The following is an 18,307-nucleotide window of genomic DNA, read 5'->3' as shown; positions in this document are numbered from 1 at the left end:
TCTTGTAAGGTAGACTCTTTCCTTCTCGAGTAGGAGTTTGACTTTGTGAGACCAAAGGTTCAAATTCAGAATCTTGTGAGACTTCAAGTTCAGAAGCAATAAGTGGGACGTGTACTCAGAAGTTTAGAGAGAATGATAATTCTTATTCACTTAATGAGGTTGAAGATACATATATATAGGTAATTAAGAAACCCTAATCTAGGAGATATGGAATTACAATAAAGGACACCTAATTAAATTTACAATATAAATACATATTAATAAATACATATCATAACACTCCCCCTCAAGCTGGAGCAAATATGTCAATCATGTCCAGCTTGTTGCACAGATAACTTATTCTTGTTTCGTTTACCGCTTTAGTAAGTAGATCTCCCAACTGATCACCAGTCTTCACATATCCTGTAGATATCAACCCTTCTTGTATTTTCTCGCGAATAAAATGACAATCCACTTCAATATGTTTAGTTCGTTCATGAAACACATGATTGGATGCAATATGAAGAGATGCTTGATTATCACACCATAATTTAGCTGGCACAGTAACACTGAAGCCAAACCCATCTCAGACAAAAGGTGATGTATCTATACTATTTCACACACAGATTGTGCCATCGCTCTATATTCTGACTCAGCACTCGAACGGAAAACTACATTCTGTTTCTTACTTGTCCACGACACCAAATTCCCTCCTACAAAAACATAATATCCAGAAGTTGATCTCCTTATCTTCTCGAGATCCAACCCAATCAGCATCTGAGAAACATTCAACTATTGTATGACCATGATCTCTATATAAGATCCCATGTCCAGATGCAACTTTCAGATAACATAGGATTTGTTCAACTGTAGCCCAATGGTCCACAATAGGGGAAGACATAAATTGGCTAACAATACTCACAGAATAAGCAATGTCAGGTCGTGTCACTGTTAAATAGTTCAACTTCCCAACCAATCTCCTATATCTCTCAGGATCTTTAAGCACTTTGTAAGTTGCAAATTTGGTATCATCGAAGTACTACATGGTTTGACTCCTAGTTTACCTGTCTTAGACAATAAATCAAGTATGTATTTCCGTTGAGATAGGTAAATACCTTTCTTGCTTCTCATCACTTCAATACCCAAGAAATACTTTAATAATCCCAAATCTTTGGTATGAAATTGACCCTGGAGAAAAGTCTTGAGGGAGGATATACCTGATACATCATTTCTAGTGATAACGATATCGTCAACATATACAACAAGCAAAGTAATACCATTATTAGATTGTTGATAGAATACAGAATGATCAGACGTGCTCTTCTTCATACCAAAGCATTCGAGTGCTTGACTAAACTTACCAAACCATGCACGAGGACTTTGTTTTAGTCCATACAAGGATTTTCGAAGGCGACATATCTTATTAGTCTCCCCTTGAGCAACAAACCTAGGTGGTTGCTCCATATAGACTTCCTCTTGAAGATCACCTTGTATAAAAGCATTCTTAATGTCAAGTTGATGCAAAGGCCAATTGTAAGAAGCAACCATCGAGATAAACAGTCGAATGGAAGTTAATTTAGCAATGGGAGAAAATGTGACATAATAATCAGTCCCATAAATCTGAGTATAATCTTTGGCAACCAAACGAGCTTTCAACCGAGCCACTGTCCCATCAGGATTAACCTTGATAGCAAACACCCATTTACACCCAATAACATTCTTTCCATCGGGCGTAAAATTAGATCCCAAGTACCATTATCATCTAAAGCAGTCATCTCCTCAATCATTGCACTACGCCACCTAGGATGAGATAAAGCTTCATTGATAGATTTAGGGATAGAGGTGGAATTAAGTGATGTAAGAAAAGAATAAGTGGGGGAAGACAACTGTTATACAAAACAAACGAAGAAATAGGACAAGTACAGGTGCGTTTACCTTTTCGAAGGGCAATGGGAAGATCATCACTCGGTCCTGGATCAGATGTCGAAGAGGCCGGTGGTGGAGGACATGGATCTGAAGGTGGCTGTGGAGGACGCCTGGAGTAGACTCGATTAAATGGGGGATCAGGAGGAAGAGATACAGAGGAAGGTGAAGGAGAGGATGATGGAGAAGAGGTAACCTCGTAGATAAAAAGATCGTCATCTTCCCTCGAACATGGACTCAACGGTGATGGACTAAAGGGTATATCTTCGAAGAATGTAACATCCGGGGCTACAAGATACCTGTTCAGAGTAGGACAATAACAACGATAACCCTTTTGAACACGTGAATAGCCTAAAAAAATGTATTTCAAAGATTTTGGATCTAATTTAGTACGATTTGGATGAATATCCCGAACAAAACAAACAGAACCAAAGATCTTAGAGCAACGGGAAACAAAGATTTTCAAGATCAGAGGCAACAAGTAAGACATTTTCAATGATTGAAGGGATATCAGGCAAGACATTTTCAATGGTTGGTGGGACATCAGACGACATTTTTGAGAGAAGATGAAATAAGAGTAGAAGGTTTGTTACTTGGAGTTTGAGAATCATCCCCTGGAGTATGAGATTGGATTTGTGATCAGCTATTTGGTCTCTCATTTCATTGAAGCTTCTTCTAATATAAAACTTGAACTCAAAATTCAGATCAATAGGATCCTTTTGTAGTAATTCTCCACCGAATTAGAACTTTCTGTACTTGGCATTGAAGAGCTAGTAAGATTAGGACAAACAACATTTGGGAGTGGGATAGATACATCCCAAAAATTAACATCATCTAAGTTTAATTTCTCTCCCTGAAGATAATTTTTGGTGAAAAAAGGTTGGTTTTCCTAAAACGACACGTCCACTCACATAAATTTTTTTGGTAAAACATTTATATCCCTTTTGGCTAGAGGCATTGCCTAAAAAAAATACATTTAATAATCCGACAATCTAATTTTGATTGAAAAGAAATAGGAAGATGCACATAACTAGTACACCCAAAAACTTTGATAGGTAAATCAGAGTACAAACGAGTAGTTGAATAAAAATCTTTTAAAGTAAGTAATATTGAGTAAATGTCTATTTTTATGTTCTGCAATCCCATTTTGTTGAGGGATATTCGGATAAGTGGATTGGTGAACAATGCCTTTACTTTTAAAAAACTCACACAAATGTTCATTGAAATATTCAGTCCCTTTATCAGATGAAAGATGCCTATTTTTGTTGAAAATTGAGTTTCAATCATATTGGGAAAATATTGGGAAACATCCTTCATTTCTGACTTTTTTGTTAATAAATAAATCCATGACAAACAAGTGTGATCATCAATAAAAGTCAAGAACCATTTTCCATTGAGTTAAAATTTTGTTGGGACCCCAAATATTGCTGTGAATTAAGTAAAATGGTTTTGAAGGCAAGTATGGTTTTGTTAAAAAAGGGGAGCGACGACTTTTTGTAAAAGTACAATTTTCATAATGAAATTGAGAACAATCAATCTCTTTAAAGAGATTGAGAAACAGATATTTGAGATAGAGAAAACTTGGATGTCTTAGTCTGAAATGCTAGAGCACAATTTGTTCTTTTACAAAAAGAGAACTAATACTACTAAATACTCGAGTTTAGAAGGTTCATCAAAATAGTAAAGACTGGCAAGTATCCTAGCACGTCCAAACATTCTCTCCAAGGTTTGGTCATGAAAAATGCAATGAGATTCAAAGAAAACAACACGACAAACTCTTTCGAAAGTTTAATAACAGATAAGAGGTTGTAGACTAATATAGGAACATGTAGAATAGAGTTTAGGGTTATATCTTTAGTTAATATAATGATTCATTTTCCTGCAATCAATGAGCAACTGCTATCTGCAATTCTAACTTTTTTATTGCAATACGAGAGAGAATAAAAGTTAGAGATGGATGAACTAGTCATATGATTAGAAGTTCTAGAATCAATAATCCATGGAGAAGATTTATGGGAAGAGAAAACCTAAGGATAAATACCGGATTGCGTTAACTAAACACAAGAATTATTAAATAAGAAATTGGTTGATAGCAGTGCAATAGTTTGATGAATTTGCTCCTTTGACACGGTAACACAGATGATAAGTAATAGCAAATAATAAACTTTGAGATTCAAACAGAAAATAGGAATAAAAAAACACAATTTAGTTTCTTTGAACGGAGCAGGTTTTTGTGAGCTGAACTCAACTGATTTAGGTAGGCCGAACTGGTCAAGGTACTGTCTGACCGAACTGGTTTTTGCAGACCTAACTGAACCAAGTTTTGTGGACTGACCAAATCTGAGGCAAGTTATTGTGAAACCTCGATAAAAATTTGGTTTGTGACAAGAAACCTACGATAAACACCCAACCCATGAACACAAACAAGGAACCTGTCAAGAACGAAACACCCAACATGAACAAGCGATTGGAGATATGCAGACGGCTGGATCTGGGAGTGTGTTAGGTACTTGCTGACAGACAGATGTGAGTTCCAGGTTGATGGATAGATGTGGGTTCCAGGTCAACGGACGAACCTGAGATGCGTGGATCTGGGAGCGCATGGATAGACGACTCTGATGTGGTCGACGCTGCATGGATCTGGAGTGCTGGACAGCGAACGGCAAATGGTGCAACGAAGTTGGGCAGCAGTGGCGGTAGCTGGAGTGGCGTGGGATAACTACACTAAAACCCTAATGAGCTTTGGAAGGAGTGATGTTGAAAAAGCTAGGTTTTTGTTTTTTGTTTGTTTTTTTTCCTCTCTGTTCCCCTCCTAGCGTTAATGTCGAATGAAATCAAATATTTTGTATTCCAACGAATAATCCTGAGATACAAAGCCTTCTTATAGACGAGAAAGACTATACATAAAAGGAAAGTACCCTGATAAGAATAAAATAACATCGTTAATGATTTTACAATGCATCAACACATTTACAACCAACAAATATATTACCTCATAAAATAATCTTGCATAAAATTACGTGCTTGCCCATATATATATTTGATTTATTTTCAATTACATCAGTCAACGACCCTTATTATGCTAAAATTCTTTACTTCAATATTTTATCTTCTTTAATGCAGTTTTCCTCGTAGAAAAGTCCCAAACTCAGCCGCATATTAAGAAGTGATCGTTTTGTGATTCACTCGTATACATATATATATTCAACTGGTCTTTGTGTGTGTGTGTGTGTGAAAGCTATCATTGGAACATGGCAGTGAAGAAACTTTTGCTCAATTTTCATTCCGGAAATATGCATTATAAATTGTAACATTGTAACATTATAATTATTCTATGTAAAAATTTAGACCGACATCATTTGTACTTTTTATGGAGTACCATTCTTTGCTTGCGCATAGAGATATTGAATTTTATGAAAAATTTCAAGCATCTAAGATCATATTATATTGGACTTCCATTTTGAGTTCTTTCTTTATGACAGCACGCAGGTAGCAGAACGACAGACAATAGTTGACACTTTCAATAACGACACTTCTATATTTGCATGCTTGCTTTCTACTAGAGCGGGGGGACAGGGCTTGAACTTAACTGGAGCCGATACCGTTGTCATTCATGACATGGATTTCAATCCACAGATAGACCGTCAAGCGGAAGATCGTTGTCATCGAATTGGCCAAACCAAACCTGTCACTATATACAGGTATTCCCTTACCACCTTCCAATCGAATTCTGCTTTACTTTTCGATGCTACAAATTTTGAATTCTCAGCACCTGGAGGGCAGATGTTCGACTTCATATACTTGAGTCTTCTGCAGGTTGGTCACGAAGGGGACAGTGGATGAAAATATCTATGAGATAGCAAAAAGGAAGTTAGTCCTTGATGCTGCAGTTCTGGAGTCGGGTATCGAGATGGATAATGAGGACGAGTCATCGGAGAAGACCATGGGGCAGATATTATCAGCAATTCTTCTTGGTTAGAGATTTTGTTACTGATGACTATCTTTGTCTTGACGTAGCCGAAGGCAAAACTCTTGTTCTCTATGCTTGGTAGCCATTCATGTTCAAAAGTTAGGTTCATTATCGTCGTAGCTGCTCCTTGAGGTGGTAACATTATTGGGGCACGAAACAATAGAGCTATCTAAAGTGTTAGTTTGTCCAATTTCAGATAGATGTGACATCACTAATGGCAACTAGTTTTAGTTTAGGTTATACACATGTAATGTATAGGAGATGGTACCTTTATAGAAGTAAAAGTTGTTTTATTTGCAATTGATGGTTACAGACTTTTCAATTTGTTAGGATAAGAATGTAAAATATTCAAATGGATTAAATACCATTAAATATTCAAATCGATTAATACCATTTTGATCCATTCTAATATGTATTAGACCTTATACTTAAACGTTCAAATTTAGTATGGAGAGTGGAGGCACTTCAAACATGGAAGGACGAAGATGCACGCACCCCAGTGTCGGGGCATTGTGGCACGACTCTGGGGTTGGGGGCAAAATGAGAGTGTTGCAGCGTTAGGCATTTTATATATATACATTTTTAGTCGTTTTAGGTCATTCTATCCCCGAATTTGGTAGTTCCACTTCCAACCTTCATTTCCAAAGACATATTTATTTCAACTTCTAAGTGCTTCTATCTTAGGGTAGGATTGAGAAACATTTAGTCTTAGTTGGGGGACTTGAATTTCAATTCTATGATGTATGCTTGATATTTTTCTGTTTTTGAAATGCTATATCAATTTCTATGTTTTGAATTTATGGGCTTTTGGCCAATTCTCATTTATTCTTTGTTTACTAGAGAATGAGAATGCAACTAATGTGTTTTTAATCTCAAAGGAGCAAGGGTTAAAGTATGCTTAGGTGTGATTTAGGTGGTTTAGAATAATCTTTTCACAAATATTGCATGATTAACTAATTTCATGAACAAATCGATTGGTAACTTATGCCAAACGGATTATTAAGTCGACTTAGTTAGATTACCTATCTTAATGCGGGTGCGTAATTGATATGGAGACTGATGAACCCAATTAGTTGAACATTTGGGATGATTCAGAAATTAATCATGCATTACTAAATTGAACTGCAAAAAGACTAATATCTATCACCAAGGTCTATTGGAGTGACAACAAACTTATGGTCTCATAATACAATTCTAAGCAAGCATATAGGATCAAAATAAATATGCAAAGGGCTTGGAGATGTAATAAAAATTTTAAGCAAAATTTTCAAAAATATCACGAAAATTATGAATCTTTCATCCGACCTATTCTTATGCGAAAACAATTCCTACGAGTGCATCATAGGCTTGTCATCATAAGGAACACAACAAGACAAACTTAAACAAACTAGCATTGTCCAAACATAGCGCTCAAAGATCCCAAATAATATTATCAATAAAAAATTCAACCCAAAAATTTGAAAATAAAGGGCCCAAAAATACAAACATCCTACCCCCAATTTTTAAAAATACACATTGTACCCAATGTGATCAGAAATAAAGCACGAGGGATCAGAATACTTTCCTGAACAGCGAAGTGAAGGAAGGACGTGAAGGAATTCATACATGAGGATTTCCACGAGCAGTAGAATGATCGTTCCAAATTCCATTCGTATTTGAACATACATAATTACAATCAAGAAACAGAAACTTACAGGTCATGCACAAAACAAAATTACAGCATGCTTACAAAAGAGATCAAGGGATAAAGTATCATACCTTTGAAGACTCATCTTCAAACTCCCTTGATCATGAACGCTCGTTCAATCTCCAAGACCGCAACATACGAACGCTCGAACATAGCGATCACAACACAGAACAATCAACGGCAAACTCGAACACAACAAACTCCAAGAACACGAACCCAACGAACGACCTCCAAAAACCTCGACTCAGTCGAATTGAGTAAGACACCACCACAATGACTACCTTGGTATTCTCGGTGTGAGAATTCAAAGTGTGGGCTCTTTGTGGATTTGGTGAGAGGACGAGATCGGAGGAATAACAATCATGTAAATGATTGAGCAAGTGAGAGATGACAAGTCTATCGTATAGACGAATGCCCAACCATTTAGCATATGCTCCACCATCGTATAGAAAATGCTCCGCGATTGTTTAGCTAATAGCTAGTTGAGTGAACTATCGTGTAATGTCAATTCATGATCGTGTAGTCTCTCTTCAGGTATCGTATAGGGAATCCTATTCACTTGACAACCAATCGTGAGTAATTCCGAGAATAGAAAATCTCAAATCTCAATCATACTAATTTTGGAAAACATTTTTCCTTTTATGTCACGGTTACCATGAAACTACCAATAACCTCCCACTCAATTTGTTATTAGAGAAAAAGATATAATTATCCAATAATTAATATTATTATAAATATATATGATAACCAACTTACCATATTATATATATAACCTATAGTTTTAATATTTCATCTCATGAAACATATAAGCCATAGTTCTTTTTCTATTTCATGGTACTGAATGTAAATTTTATTTACATTAATCCTCCACTTGATGTATCTCATACATCACACCGATGATATCATATATAATTGAATTTTCTCTTGCCAATTTGAAATTTTCAAATCAACACCAAGAACTGATTCTCAACTTGAATCCGTTGAGCTAGCAAGGGGACCTTATGGACATGTAGCTTGAAGCTCCAACGACACGTGAATAACTGACTACACTCTTTAGTCAAGGGATCCACCACCCGTTAACTGTCGGACACTCCACTAAAGACCGACAGTTGAACTCTCCTTACTACAAATATATTGTGTCCATATCAATCAATCAACAGTGCGATAACCCTTCACAGCTAGCTCGTAAGTATAACTGGGCCAATAACTGTTATGCCCCTGTAATTACATCTAACTTCTTAAGTACCACTTATCCCTCTAATGAACATAAGTCATAGTCCTACTATGACTAAGTTCTCTCTTCTAAAGAGAAGTTGTGGCCACTATGTTCAAGATCCGGAATCAGCCCTTAAGGGAGCAATCTATCTACTTACCCCTGCTTCGGGGAAGGAGTAAATTCCATCTTGTGTAACTGAGTTCCCAACTCCCAAAATAGTCAAATCCCAAAAAGGTAGGACTATTGAGTTGACAATTTGGCCACTCTCTCCCATACTAATCAAAGGACCGCCCTCAAAGGTAGGATTTCCCAAAACACTTAGAATTGAGGTCATGTCACCTATGGTCGTTTTGGTGAGATGTAAGTATCAAGTATCAACGGTGTTATATAAAAAGCTAGTCATCTCGTGGTCTGGTCTTATACAAGCTATTTCTATAGGATACCCTTGCTTGCATGTCTCCACATGAATGACCAAGATCTACCATCTGTAGTTGTTCACAACACTTGAAAACCTCTACAAAGCGGGTCTTATCCGTAGTGTCACAAGGATTAGATATCCCTCCTTAATCCTTGTACTACAGACCTATTTAGGTTATCACAAGGCATGATCCACTTGTATATCTCATATACATGCTTAAGTTTACATACAATAACCATGTTGCTTTTTTTTTTTTATTGGATATGAGTAAATGCAAAATAAAATCATTATTTTTTTTTTCATAACAATGTGTACAGTGTACAAACTACTAGACTTCGAGATAATTAGGACACCAATCGTAATAGGATATAGGGCACTCTGCTCAGCTCTTTTTTTTCCCCAAAAATCCTACAAACAAGAATAATAGAAAGAATTATGCTCAATACATAAAAAAAGAAAAATACTGAATTGAAATCTATCCTAAAAACCAAGTAAATTTAAATCCTTGTTGCCTCCAGGTAGCGCAAATTTTTATGGTCGGTTGCTCGACCATGATGGTTCGTTTCGATGTAGACCGGCGAGTCCAACCGGTAGGCGATGTTTTAGCCATCCAAGGACTCACCATCTTGGAAGACCTTTAGCCTGTGCCAATTAACTTTGATGACTTTTCCTATCTTAAGATTAACAATGTCTATGGTACCATAAAGATAAACGTGGGAAACACCAAAGGGTCCAATCCACTTGGATCGGAGTTTAGCAGGCATAAATTCCGATCGGGAGTTATAAAGGAGTACCTTTTTCCCTATTTGAAACTCCTTGGGTGCAAGCATCTTGTCATGAAGGTCCTTCACTTTTTTGCTTATAAATCAAGGAATTATCAAAACATTCTCACTTCACCTCTTCCAACTCTCGAAGCTATAAAAGTCTGGCCTCCTTAGCTGCCACTAAGTCCCAATTGCACTTTTTCATAGCCCAATAAGCCCTGTGTTGGATTTCAACTGGAAGATGACAAGCCTTACCATAAACTATTCGGTAAGGGGACATTCCAATAGGAGTTTCGAAAGTTGTCTTGTAGGCCCATAGAGTGTCACCGAGCCGGAGGCTCCAATCCTTTCTTCCTAGGTTGACCACCTTTTCCAAAATATTCTTTACTTCCCTGTTGGACACCTCCGTCTGCCCATGGTCTGAGGGTAGTATGGGGTCGCAATACGATGTTGGACACTATACTTCTTCAACAGGGTTGCAATGTTTCTATTGCAAAAATGTAATCCCTGATCACTGATGATTGCTTTAGGGAAGCCAAACTTGCTAAGAATGTTAGTCTTAAAAAAATCTGCAACCACTTTAGCATCATTAGTAACTGTGGCCTTTGCTTCCAACCATTTGGAAACATAGTCCACTGCCAATAAAATATATTTGTACCCACAAGAAGAAGGAAAAGGTCCCATAAAGTCAATCCCCCAAACGTCAAATATCTCACAAAAAAGTATAGGGAATTGTGGCATCTCATTCCTATAGGACAACCCTCCATATTTCTGACACTGCTCACAAGTTTTGCAAACAAAATATGCGTCCCTAAATTGTGTGTCCCAATGTAAACCAGAATCTAAGACTTTTTTGGTGGTTCTATTGGTACTAAAGTGCCCTGCACATGCATGCTTATGACAAAACTCAAGAACAGAAAAGAACTCATCATTAGGGACACACCTCCTAACTACCTGATCTGAACAAAACTTCCACAAAATAGGATCCTCCCAAACATAATATTTTGACTCACTTTTAATTTTATCTTGACTAAGTTTGTTGATCTCATGCGGGAACTTACAAGTGGTCAAGTAATTCACAATGTCAGCATACCAGGGAGTCATAGAAATATCATTTACTTGCATCAAAGTGTGGTCAGGGAAGTCTCCATCAGAACCGAGGCAACCTCCCTCTGCTACAATCCTACTTAGATGATCGACAACGGCATTCTCACATCCTTTTTTGTCTTGGATTTTTAGGTTGAACTCTTGAAGGAGAAGACCCCACCACAACAATCTAGGCTTGGACTCCTTATTTCACATCAGGTAGCGTAGAGCTGCATGGTCAGAAAAAACAGTAATTTTAGATCCCAAAATATAAGAACGAAATTTTTCTAAAGTAAAATAACAGCTAGAAACTCCTTTTCCATCGTGGTGTAGCTGCACTGAGCTGGGTTGAGGGTCTTCGAAGCATAGTAGATGATGTGATGTTTCTTATTGATCTTCCGTCCCAACACTGCTCCCACAAAATGGTCACTCGTATCGCACATGATCTCAAAGGGAAGGTCCCAACAAGGAGCCTGAATAACCAGAGTGCACGACAAGGCGTTCTTTAGCACATTATTACTTTTCCTACATTCGTCATTAAATTCAAAGGCCATGTTCTTTTGGAGAAGGGAGGACCTCGGCTGAGCAATCTTACTGAAATCTATAATGAACCTGCGATAGAAACCTGTATGACCAAGAAAGGAACGAACCTGCCTCAAATTTGTGGGGTAAGGGAGCTTAGCAATAACATCAATTTTAGCAGGATCTACCTCTATGCCATGCTCAGGTACTATATGTCCTAAAACTATGCAACGCGGGCCATGAAATGACACTTTTCAAAATTCAGAACAAGGTTAGACTCAATGCATCTTTCTAGCACCCTAGACAAATTAGAAAGACAATAAGCAAATGAGTCTCTATATACAGTAAAGTCATCCTTAAAAACCTCCATGCATTTTTCAATATACTCAGAAAATATGGACATCATACAACAATGAAAGGTATCGAGAGCCTTACGTAGTCCAAATGGAATTCTTCTGAAAGAAAAGGTGCCATAAGGATAATAAATATCGTCTTCTGTTGGTCCTCTTGATTTATCGAGATCTGATAAAAACACGAAAAATCATTGAAAAAACAGAAGAAGGGCTTTCTAGCAAGCCTTTTGAGCATCTGATTAATAAAGGGAATGGGGAAGTGGTCTTTTCTTGTTACAACATTTAATTTCCTAAAATCTATACAAATCCTCCACCCATTCTGGACCCTAATAGGAATCAAACTACCCTCCATTTTTGAACCACAGTAATACCCATTTTCTTAGGCATTACATGAATAAGACTGACCCACTCGCTGTCAGGATAAGATAGATAATACATGCATCCAAGAGTTTAAAGATCTCTATTAACACAAATTTATATCTTTAAACAATGCGCTGATACAAATATGCGATACTAATTATAGATATGCGTTAATTATGAATGTTTTTGTAGTATGTCATGCGTTGTCACAAGTTTCCTTACATTGGAACCAAGTGTAATTCCACCGCAAGTTTTTCGGTGTGATCCTAGGTCGAACACAGGGACTATTTGAGGTTATTGTGATATGTTTGTGGTATATGCGACCAGGTTTTTCAATCTTTAAAGAATGTTTTGTACAAGTATATAAAATTGCGGTAAAGTAAAGGAAAGCAGTAAAATACGATAATAAAATAAGTGCAATAAACCTAAGCTAGATGATAGAAGATACAGGCTTCATGATACAAGATGTTAGGGTCCAAGCTGGCTGTGAAGGTTATGAAACTAACATGGAATGCGGCGGCAAGTCTTATGTACAAACAGAAAGAGAAAGATAACTAATATAAACAACGCAAGTTTCTTAATTGCGTCGAAGTTATAAGTACGGTTTCACTTTTCTCTTGGTGTACACCTTTCAATGATTGACCGCGCTCCCACATGTATGTGGTGAATCAAAGACCAACGTAATGAACACAAGGTTGCTTAAATGTCTAGAAGTACTACTCGCTTTAGTTAATGCATTCTTCTAACCTTCTCTCGATAGATCAGAATGGCATCTTCACTTCTGCTCTCACAGGTGAAGATGCCGTTTAGCATGCTTTAGCTAAACATAATTATCTCTTTAACATAAGTTAAGTGCTCGTTTAATTCATATTAACTACCAGGGGATTAAGAAGACATCATGGAGAAAGTGATTCACGGAGGAACGGAAGTAGACAGAAAATGGAATATGAAAACAATCGAAACATTTAATATGTCTATTAAGCGTTTGATACATGGTGTGTGAATGAACAGATAAAGAAAGTGAAATACAATGATGAAAAGAGATAGAACAGATACAAACAAGCACCAACGTCTTGGCACCGATTCGGGTGGAGATCTGCTTGCCGGATTGGATGGATCAGATGGATGGATGAGCTTCCCTCTCAGGCTTGCTGAACTGGTAACATGGTTCTCAGCATAGAGCTTCTCGGCAGGTATTCGGCAGAATAGAACTGAGACTCACCTCTCGGCCTTGTCTCATCTTCTTCCCGGATTTCTTCAGTTAAGCACCCAACTCACCCTTTTCTCTCAACACTTTAGTAGCAATTAGCCTTTATCCAGTAGCATAAGTTTCCTTTGAAATCTATGGGGTATTTATAGGTGAGGATCCGGTCTTGTGGTCCCTACTTGTTGTTATGAAAATTCTGAAGACGGAGGGATATTATTCCTTCTGTTATGCAATCAGACCGTCAATTCTGTACAACCGTTAGTTGTACACGTGTCTCCATCCTCCACTTTGGCGTTGCTCAGCTGCATCTCTTGATCGAGTGTTTGCATGCGGTTGAAAGTCAGCTCTGGATCGATTGTCGCATTGCGCCGTCATTGCGTTAATCGTCTCTTCATTGTTGATTGACGGGCGTAATGTGATAGAAATGCGTTTACCAGTTTTTCTTGAGCTTACTCATTTCTCTAGGATACTTTAGCTTAGATGGAAACCACAGGTGTCATGGCCACCCCAGGTTAATCATACCCTTTGAAGAAGAGGAGTAGACCCTTAAACATGCATAAATGAAATAAATATTTTGTTTTATTACTATTATTTTTTTTTCTTTTTTTTAGTAGGCGATAATGATATCAATTGACTACATCTCAAGCATGCATTACTAAATTGAACCACAAAAAGACTAATATCTATCACCAAGGCCTATCGGAGTGACAACAAACTTATGGTCTCATAATATAATTCTAAGCAAGCATACAGGGTGAAGATAGATATACAAAGGGCTTGGAGTTGTAATAAAAATTTTAAGCAAAATTTTAAAAAATATCATGAAAATTATGAACCCTTTCATTCGACCTATTCTTATGTGAGAACAATTCCTACGAGTGCGTCATAGGCTAGTCATCATAAGGAACACAACCACAAGACAAACTTAAACAAGTAAGCATTGTCCGAGCACAGTGCTCAAGGACTCCAAATATTATCATTGATAAAAAATTCAGCCCAAAAATAAAAAAAAAAGCTAAAAAATCCAAACACCCCACCCCCAACTTTCAAAATACACAATGTCCTAACGTGATCATAAATAAAGCACGAGGGATCAGAATACTTCCTTGAACAGTAAAGTGAAGGAAGGATGTAGGGCACTCTGCTTAGCTCTTTTTTTTCTCTTCCAAAAATCCTACAAACAAGAATAATAGAAAGAGTTAGGCTCAAACCAATGTTGAAACGTTGACGATGAATCCACGCCTTTTCTTGTCATAGTGTCGCAACGCTGCAAGCAACTTTATGACATTACCCTATTTCCATGAGTTCTCTGCCTTGCAGCACCGTGGGGCAGTGTTGCAATGCTTTGTTCAACGCTGCCCTGCCTTCGATTTCCGCATTTTCTTTTCTTTTTCTCCTTTGATCATCACTCTAGGTCAAAACTTCGATCTTCTTGAGGGTAATTTGGTCTTCAATCTTCCAAAATTGCTTGTTCTCATCCAATTGCTCAATTTCCTACAATGAAACAATAAAAGCATCAAAGATCTCAAATTAAGCATAAAACTAACTAAATTCTAAGCCCAGAAAACGTAATTTTTGGATGCATTTCACCACCCCAAACTTAGAACTTTGCTAGTCTCGGTCAAAAAAAAGAAGAAGACGATAATAAATTTTAGACAAGCATGGAAATGACTCAAAACCTCATCATTCAGAATAAGCATATTAGATCCATTAGTAGAAACTTTCAAGCACATCCCAACATTAAAAGATTTCAAGGCCAAATCTCATCATCTCCCATGTGTGTATGTGCAAGTCACATTTAATTCAAAACACAAGAGCTAAAATTATGTTCAAGAGAGCTTCTCCAGTTTTCCCCCTACTCTGGCTCATGCACCAATCATCGAGCATCCACACACTCAAGAAAGTAATATATCCATCAAGGTGTTTTTTTATTTTATTTTATTTATTTTTTTTAACAATAAAAAGGGCCCTAAACTTGCATCATTTTACCAAGGGGCACTAACTTTCACAAATCCACTGTAGGGAACCATACGTAGTCAATTCTTAGGTGTCCTAACTAATCACAGCAACGGCGAGTCTTTTTACCCCCATCCATGCATACACATTACAAGTTTAAAATAATAAAAAGATATTTCTTTTAAGCACATGAGTATATACTCTATTTGTTTTTTCTCAAAGGCAACAATAATATCTTTTGTTTTCCTCTTAGTCTAACATTACAAACTATTGTGCACATCAACCCTCTACCTGGTGGGACCTTTCGAGGTGACAACCATATAAACTACACTTAATCCTCTTTTTATTTAAAGTTTTTAAATTAAAGTGACTACGTGCTCATGCTATGAGAAACTGAAAGAGGGACTTAAAGATAATTTAATTCAAGAGTATTTCATCCTACTTCCACAGTAGATAATCTATCATGAAAATTTAGAATAACTCATAGCCAATCATAATCACTACATCCTCAGAAAATTTCACAATTTAAACACAAGATCCTTTTTTTAATTCAAAAAAATAAAATAAAATTTTCCTCAAAATTCAGCCAGTCAAAACAATCAATCAATAAACATGCATAAGAAAATTGTTTTTTTCTAAATAACATGCATAACAGGATAAAAACAACTAGACAAGTAAAAATATGCAATACGACCCCCACCCCAGACTTAGAAACATGCATTGTTCTTAATGCAATAAAATGAACATAGGGAGTGAGCAAAGCCAACCTGATTAATGAAGTAATCCACGTATGTCAGGCTTGCAAACCATGCTTTAATTTGAGTGCTCCTGTAAAACCTAGACCAGAAAAAGGTAAGAGTCCAAACCATGAGTGTTGAACTAAAAATTAAAATAATAAAATAAACTAGCACAGCAAAAAGAAAATAAAAACTTAGGTTGCCTCCCAAGAAGTGCTGATTTTAACGTCCAAGCCAGATGACATGGGAGATTATCCATCAAGGTACATAAAAATTCTCCCATTTTTCAGGTCCCTTCTTGCTTGAATGAATATAACCTACAAAGTCTTGTAGGCTGTCCATTTTCTCTCGGGTACCTGAAAGAAGAAAATTATTTTTGGTATTTTTAATTTTTGGAAAACAAAATAACTGAAAATTAAAAATAGACTCAAATTGATGCGACTGATAAGAATATGGGAGAGAAAGATCAATGGCAAAAGGACTCTCAAGTGATGGAACTTAAGGCTTCTCAACCTCAACCTTAATCACTTCAACCTCCTTATCTAAATTAGGTACATCTTCTCTCTCAATCTCACAAACCGACTCTTTGTATGACTTTAATGTTTCCATTTCATCCTCATCATTAGAATCTACAATAACTGACCTCCTTACCTCAGTGGCATTGGAAATATGCATCTCATACAAGGCTCTAAATGCATCAATGATGCTTGGATTTATGAAGTGTGGAAATTATGGATGATATGTGTTGATGGATAACGTTGTGCACTCAAGTTTCCTCAGCGGAATCCAAGTGTAAATTCCTCTGAGTTTTCTGGTAAGGCCAGGGTCGAACACAGGGACTTGTGAAAATAGTTGCGTTGGAGATTTTTATGAAAACTTGCGGTAACCAGTTAAATAAACAAGTGTTGGGTGGTTGTTGCATTGATGAAAATTAATAATAAATGCGGCAGAGTTTGAAAAGAGTTGGTAAACGGGAAATACGATGAATATGCGGTGAACGGGTTGAGAAGCGATTCGGCTAACACTCCCTAGGATGCATTAATGCTTTGCGATCATGCAACATGCATACAATAATAAACCACCTCTCGGCGTGAATGCTACGGCTTCTAAAGCTAGAACGCATGCGATAAATATATGATAAGTCTACAAGGTTTACACATAAACATCTATCTCTATTTATGGGATGACATTCACACAAATATGCGACCACATAATATCATTCCTATTTCTAGAATGCATGCGATGCAAGTTGACAAATAGAGCTTATCTCTAAGTCCCCATCTCTTGTTTATGCATGCCTAATCTTGCTCTTTCGAGTCTAGATTCTAACCTAGCTCTCTCGAGATATTAGGTTCTTTCTTTAGATTCCCTCTCGATAACTCTAAAGGGGTATTTTGCACAACATAAAACAGGACAATCGCAAGCAATGAACTTCCTAGATCATATTAGCTTAGTTCCTCTCAATCCATTCAACTAGTTTAGCTACTCACGCGTATTAAGAGAGTGAGCAGATGTGAAGTACAAAAATACAATGCAAGTATAGTAAAGAGCCTGGAGTAATTTCTTGCCACCAGGCGTTAAACTGTTTCTACTCGTGCTCTAAAGATATTCTTACTTTCATGAGAGTCGGCCCGCTCTCTGCTCTTACACCCCAAGGTTCTCTCTCGAGCTGTCTTGGACGATCTTGTGCGTCACCACGCTTCTCTAGCTCTGCCATAAAATGGAAAAGAAAACTATGCACAGAGGTGTGAACTTGTAAAGAGTTGAAGTAATCGACTGCTTAACCCCTTCTCTGAAGAATGCACTTAGTATTTATAGGGCATCAAAGGTGAAAGGCAGCTTCTCTCTCCTGATTGTACAGGTGGGACAACTTTAATTCCTGATTGACGTGCCGGATAATTGTCACCGATAAAGCTGGATGTACTTTATGATCGTTATCGGCTGTCAACTTAATTTGGATCCGACTGCTGTCAGCTTTTTGTCCCATCGATTTTAATTGTCCTTTCGTCTGGATGTGCCCACCATGTTGCGGTGATTCTTCTTGGGTGGATGTTTGCAAGCACAATCAATGCAAAGTCTTGCGGTGAAATTGCGCTCGACCGATGTATTCCTATGATCGCATTCTTTGC

General features: G+C 37.2%; 1 protein-coding gene across 4 annotated transcripts in view; it reads left to right on the top strand.

Annotated features, from left to right (window-relative positions):
- ETL1 (SNF2 domain-containing protein / helicase domain-containing protein) overlaps positions 1–6,283 on the top strand; it is a 36,614-nt gene extending 30,331 nt beyond the window's left edge. For 2 of the 4 annotated variants that reach the window (XM_039021268.2, XM_039021266.2), the window contains 2 exons: positions 5,385–5,603; positions 5,719–6,283. In XM_039021268.2, the coding sequence (XP_038877196.1) occupies positions 5,385–5,603; positions 5,719–5,881 (382 nt within the window). In that variant the 3' untranslated portion in view covers positions 5,882–6,283. Of the gene's footprint in view, positions 1–4,207; positions 5,604–5,718 lie in introns of those variants that run through there. The other 2 variants (XR_016530673.1, XM_039021269.2) reach the window with 2 other exon arrangements.
- The last annotated feature ends 12,024 nt before the right edge of the window (positions 6,284–18,307 follow it).

This window comes from Benincasa hispida, chromosome 7, assembly GCF_027475165.1.
Source record: "Benincasa hispida cultivar pf3 chromosome 7, pf3_genome.v1.1, whole genome shotgun sequence".
Lineage (NCBI taxonomy): Eukaryota > Viridiplantae > Streptophyta > Magnoliopsida > Cucurbitales > Cucurbitaceae > Benincasa > Benincasa hispida.
Note: the sequence above shows the minus strand (reverse complement) of the source record. Positions and strands in the feature narration are given on the sequence as shown.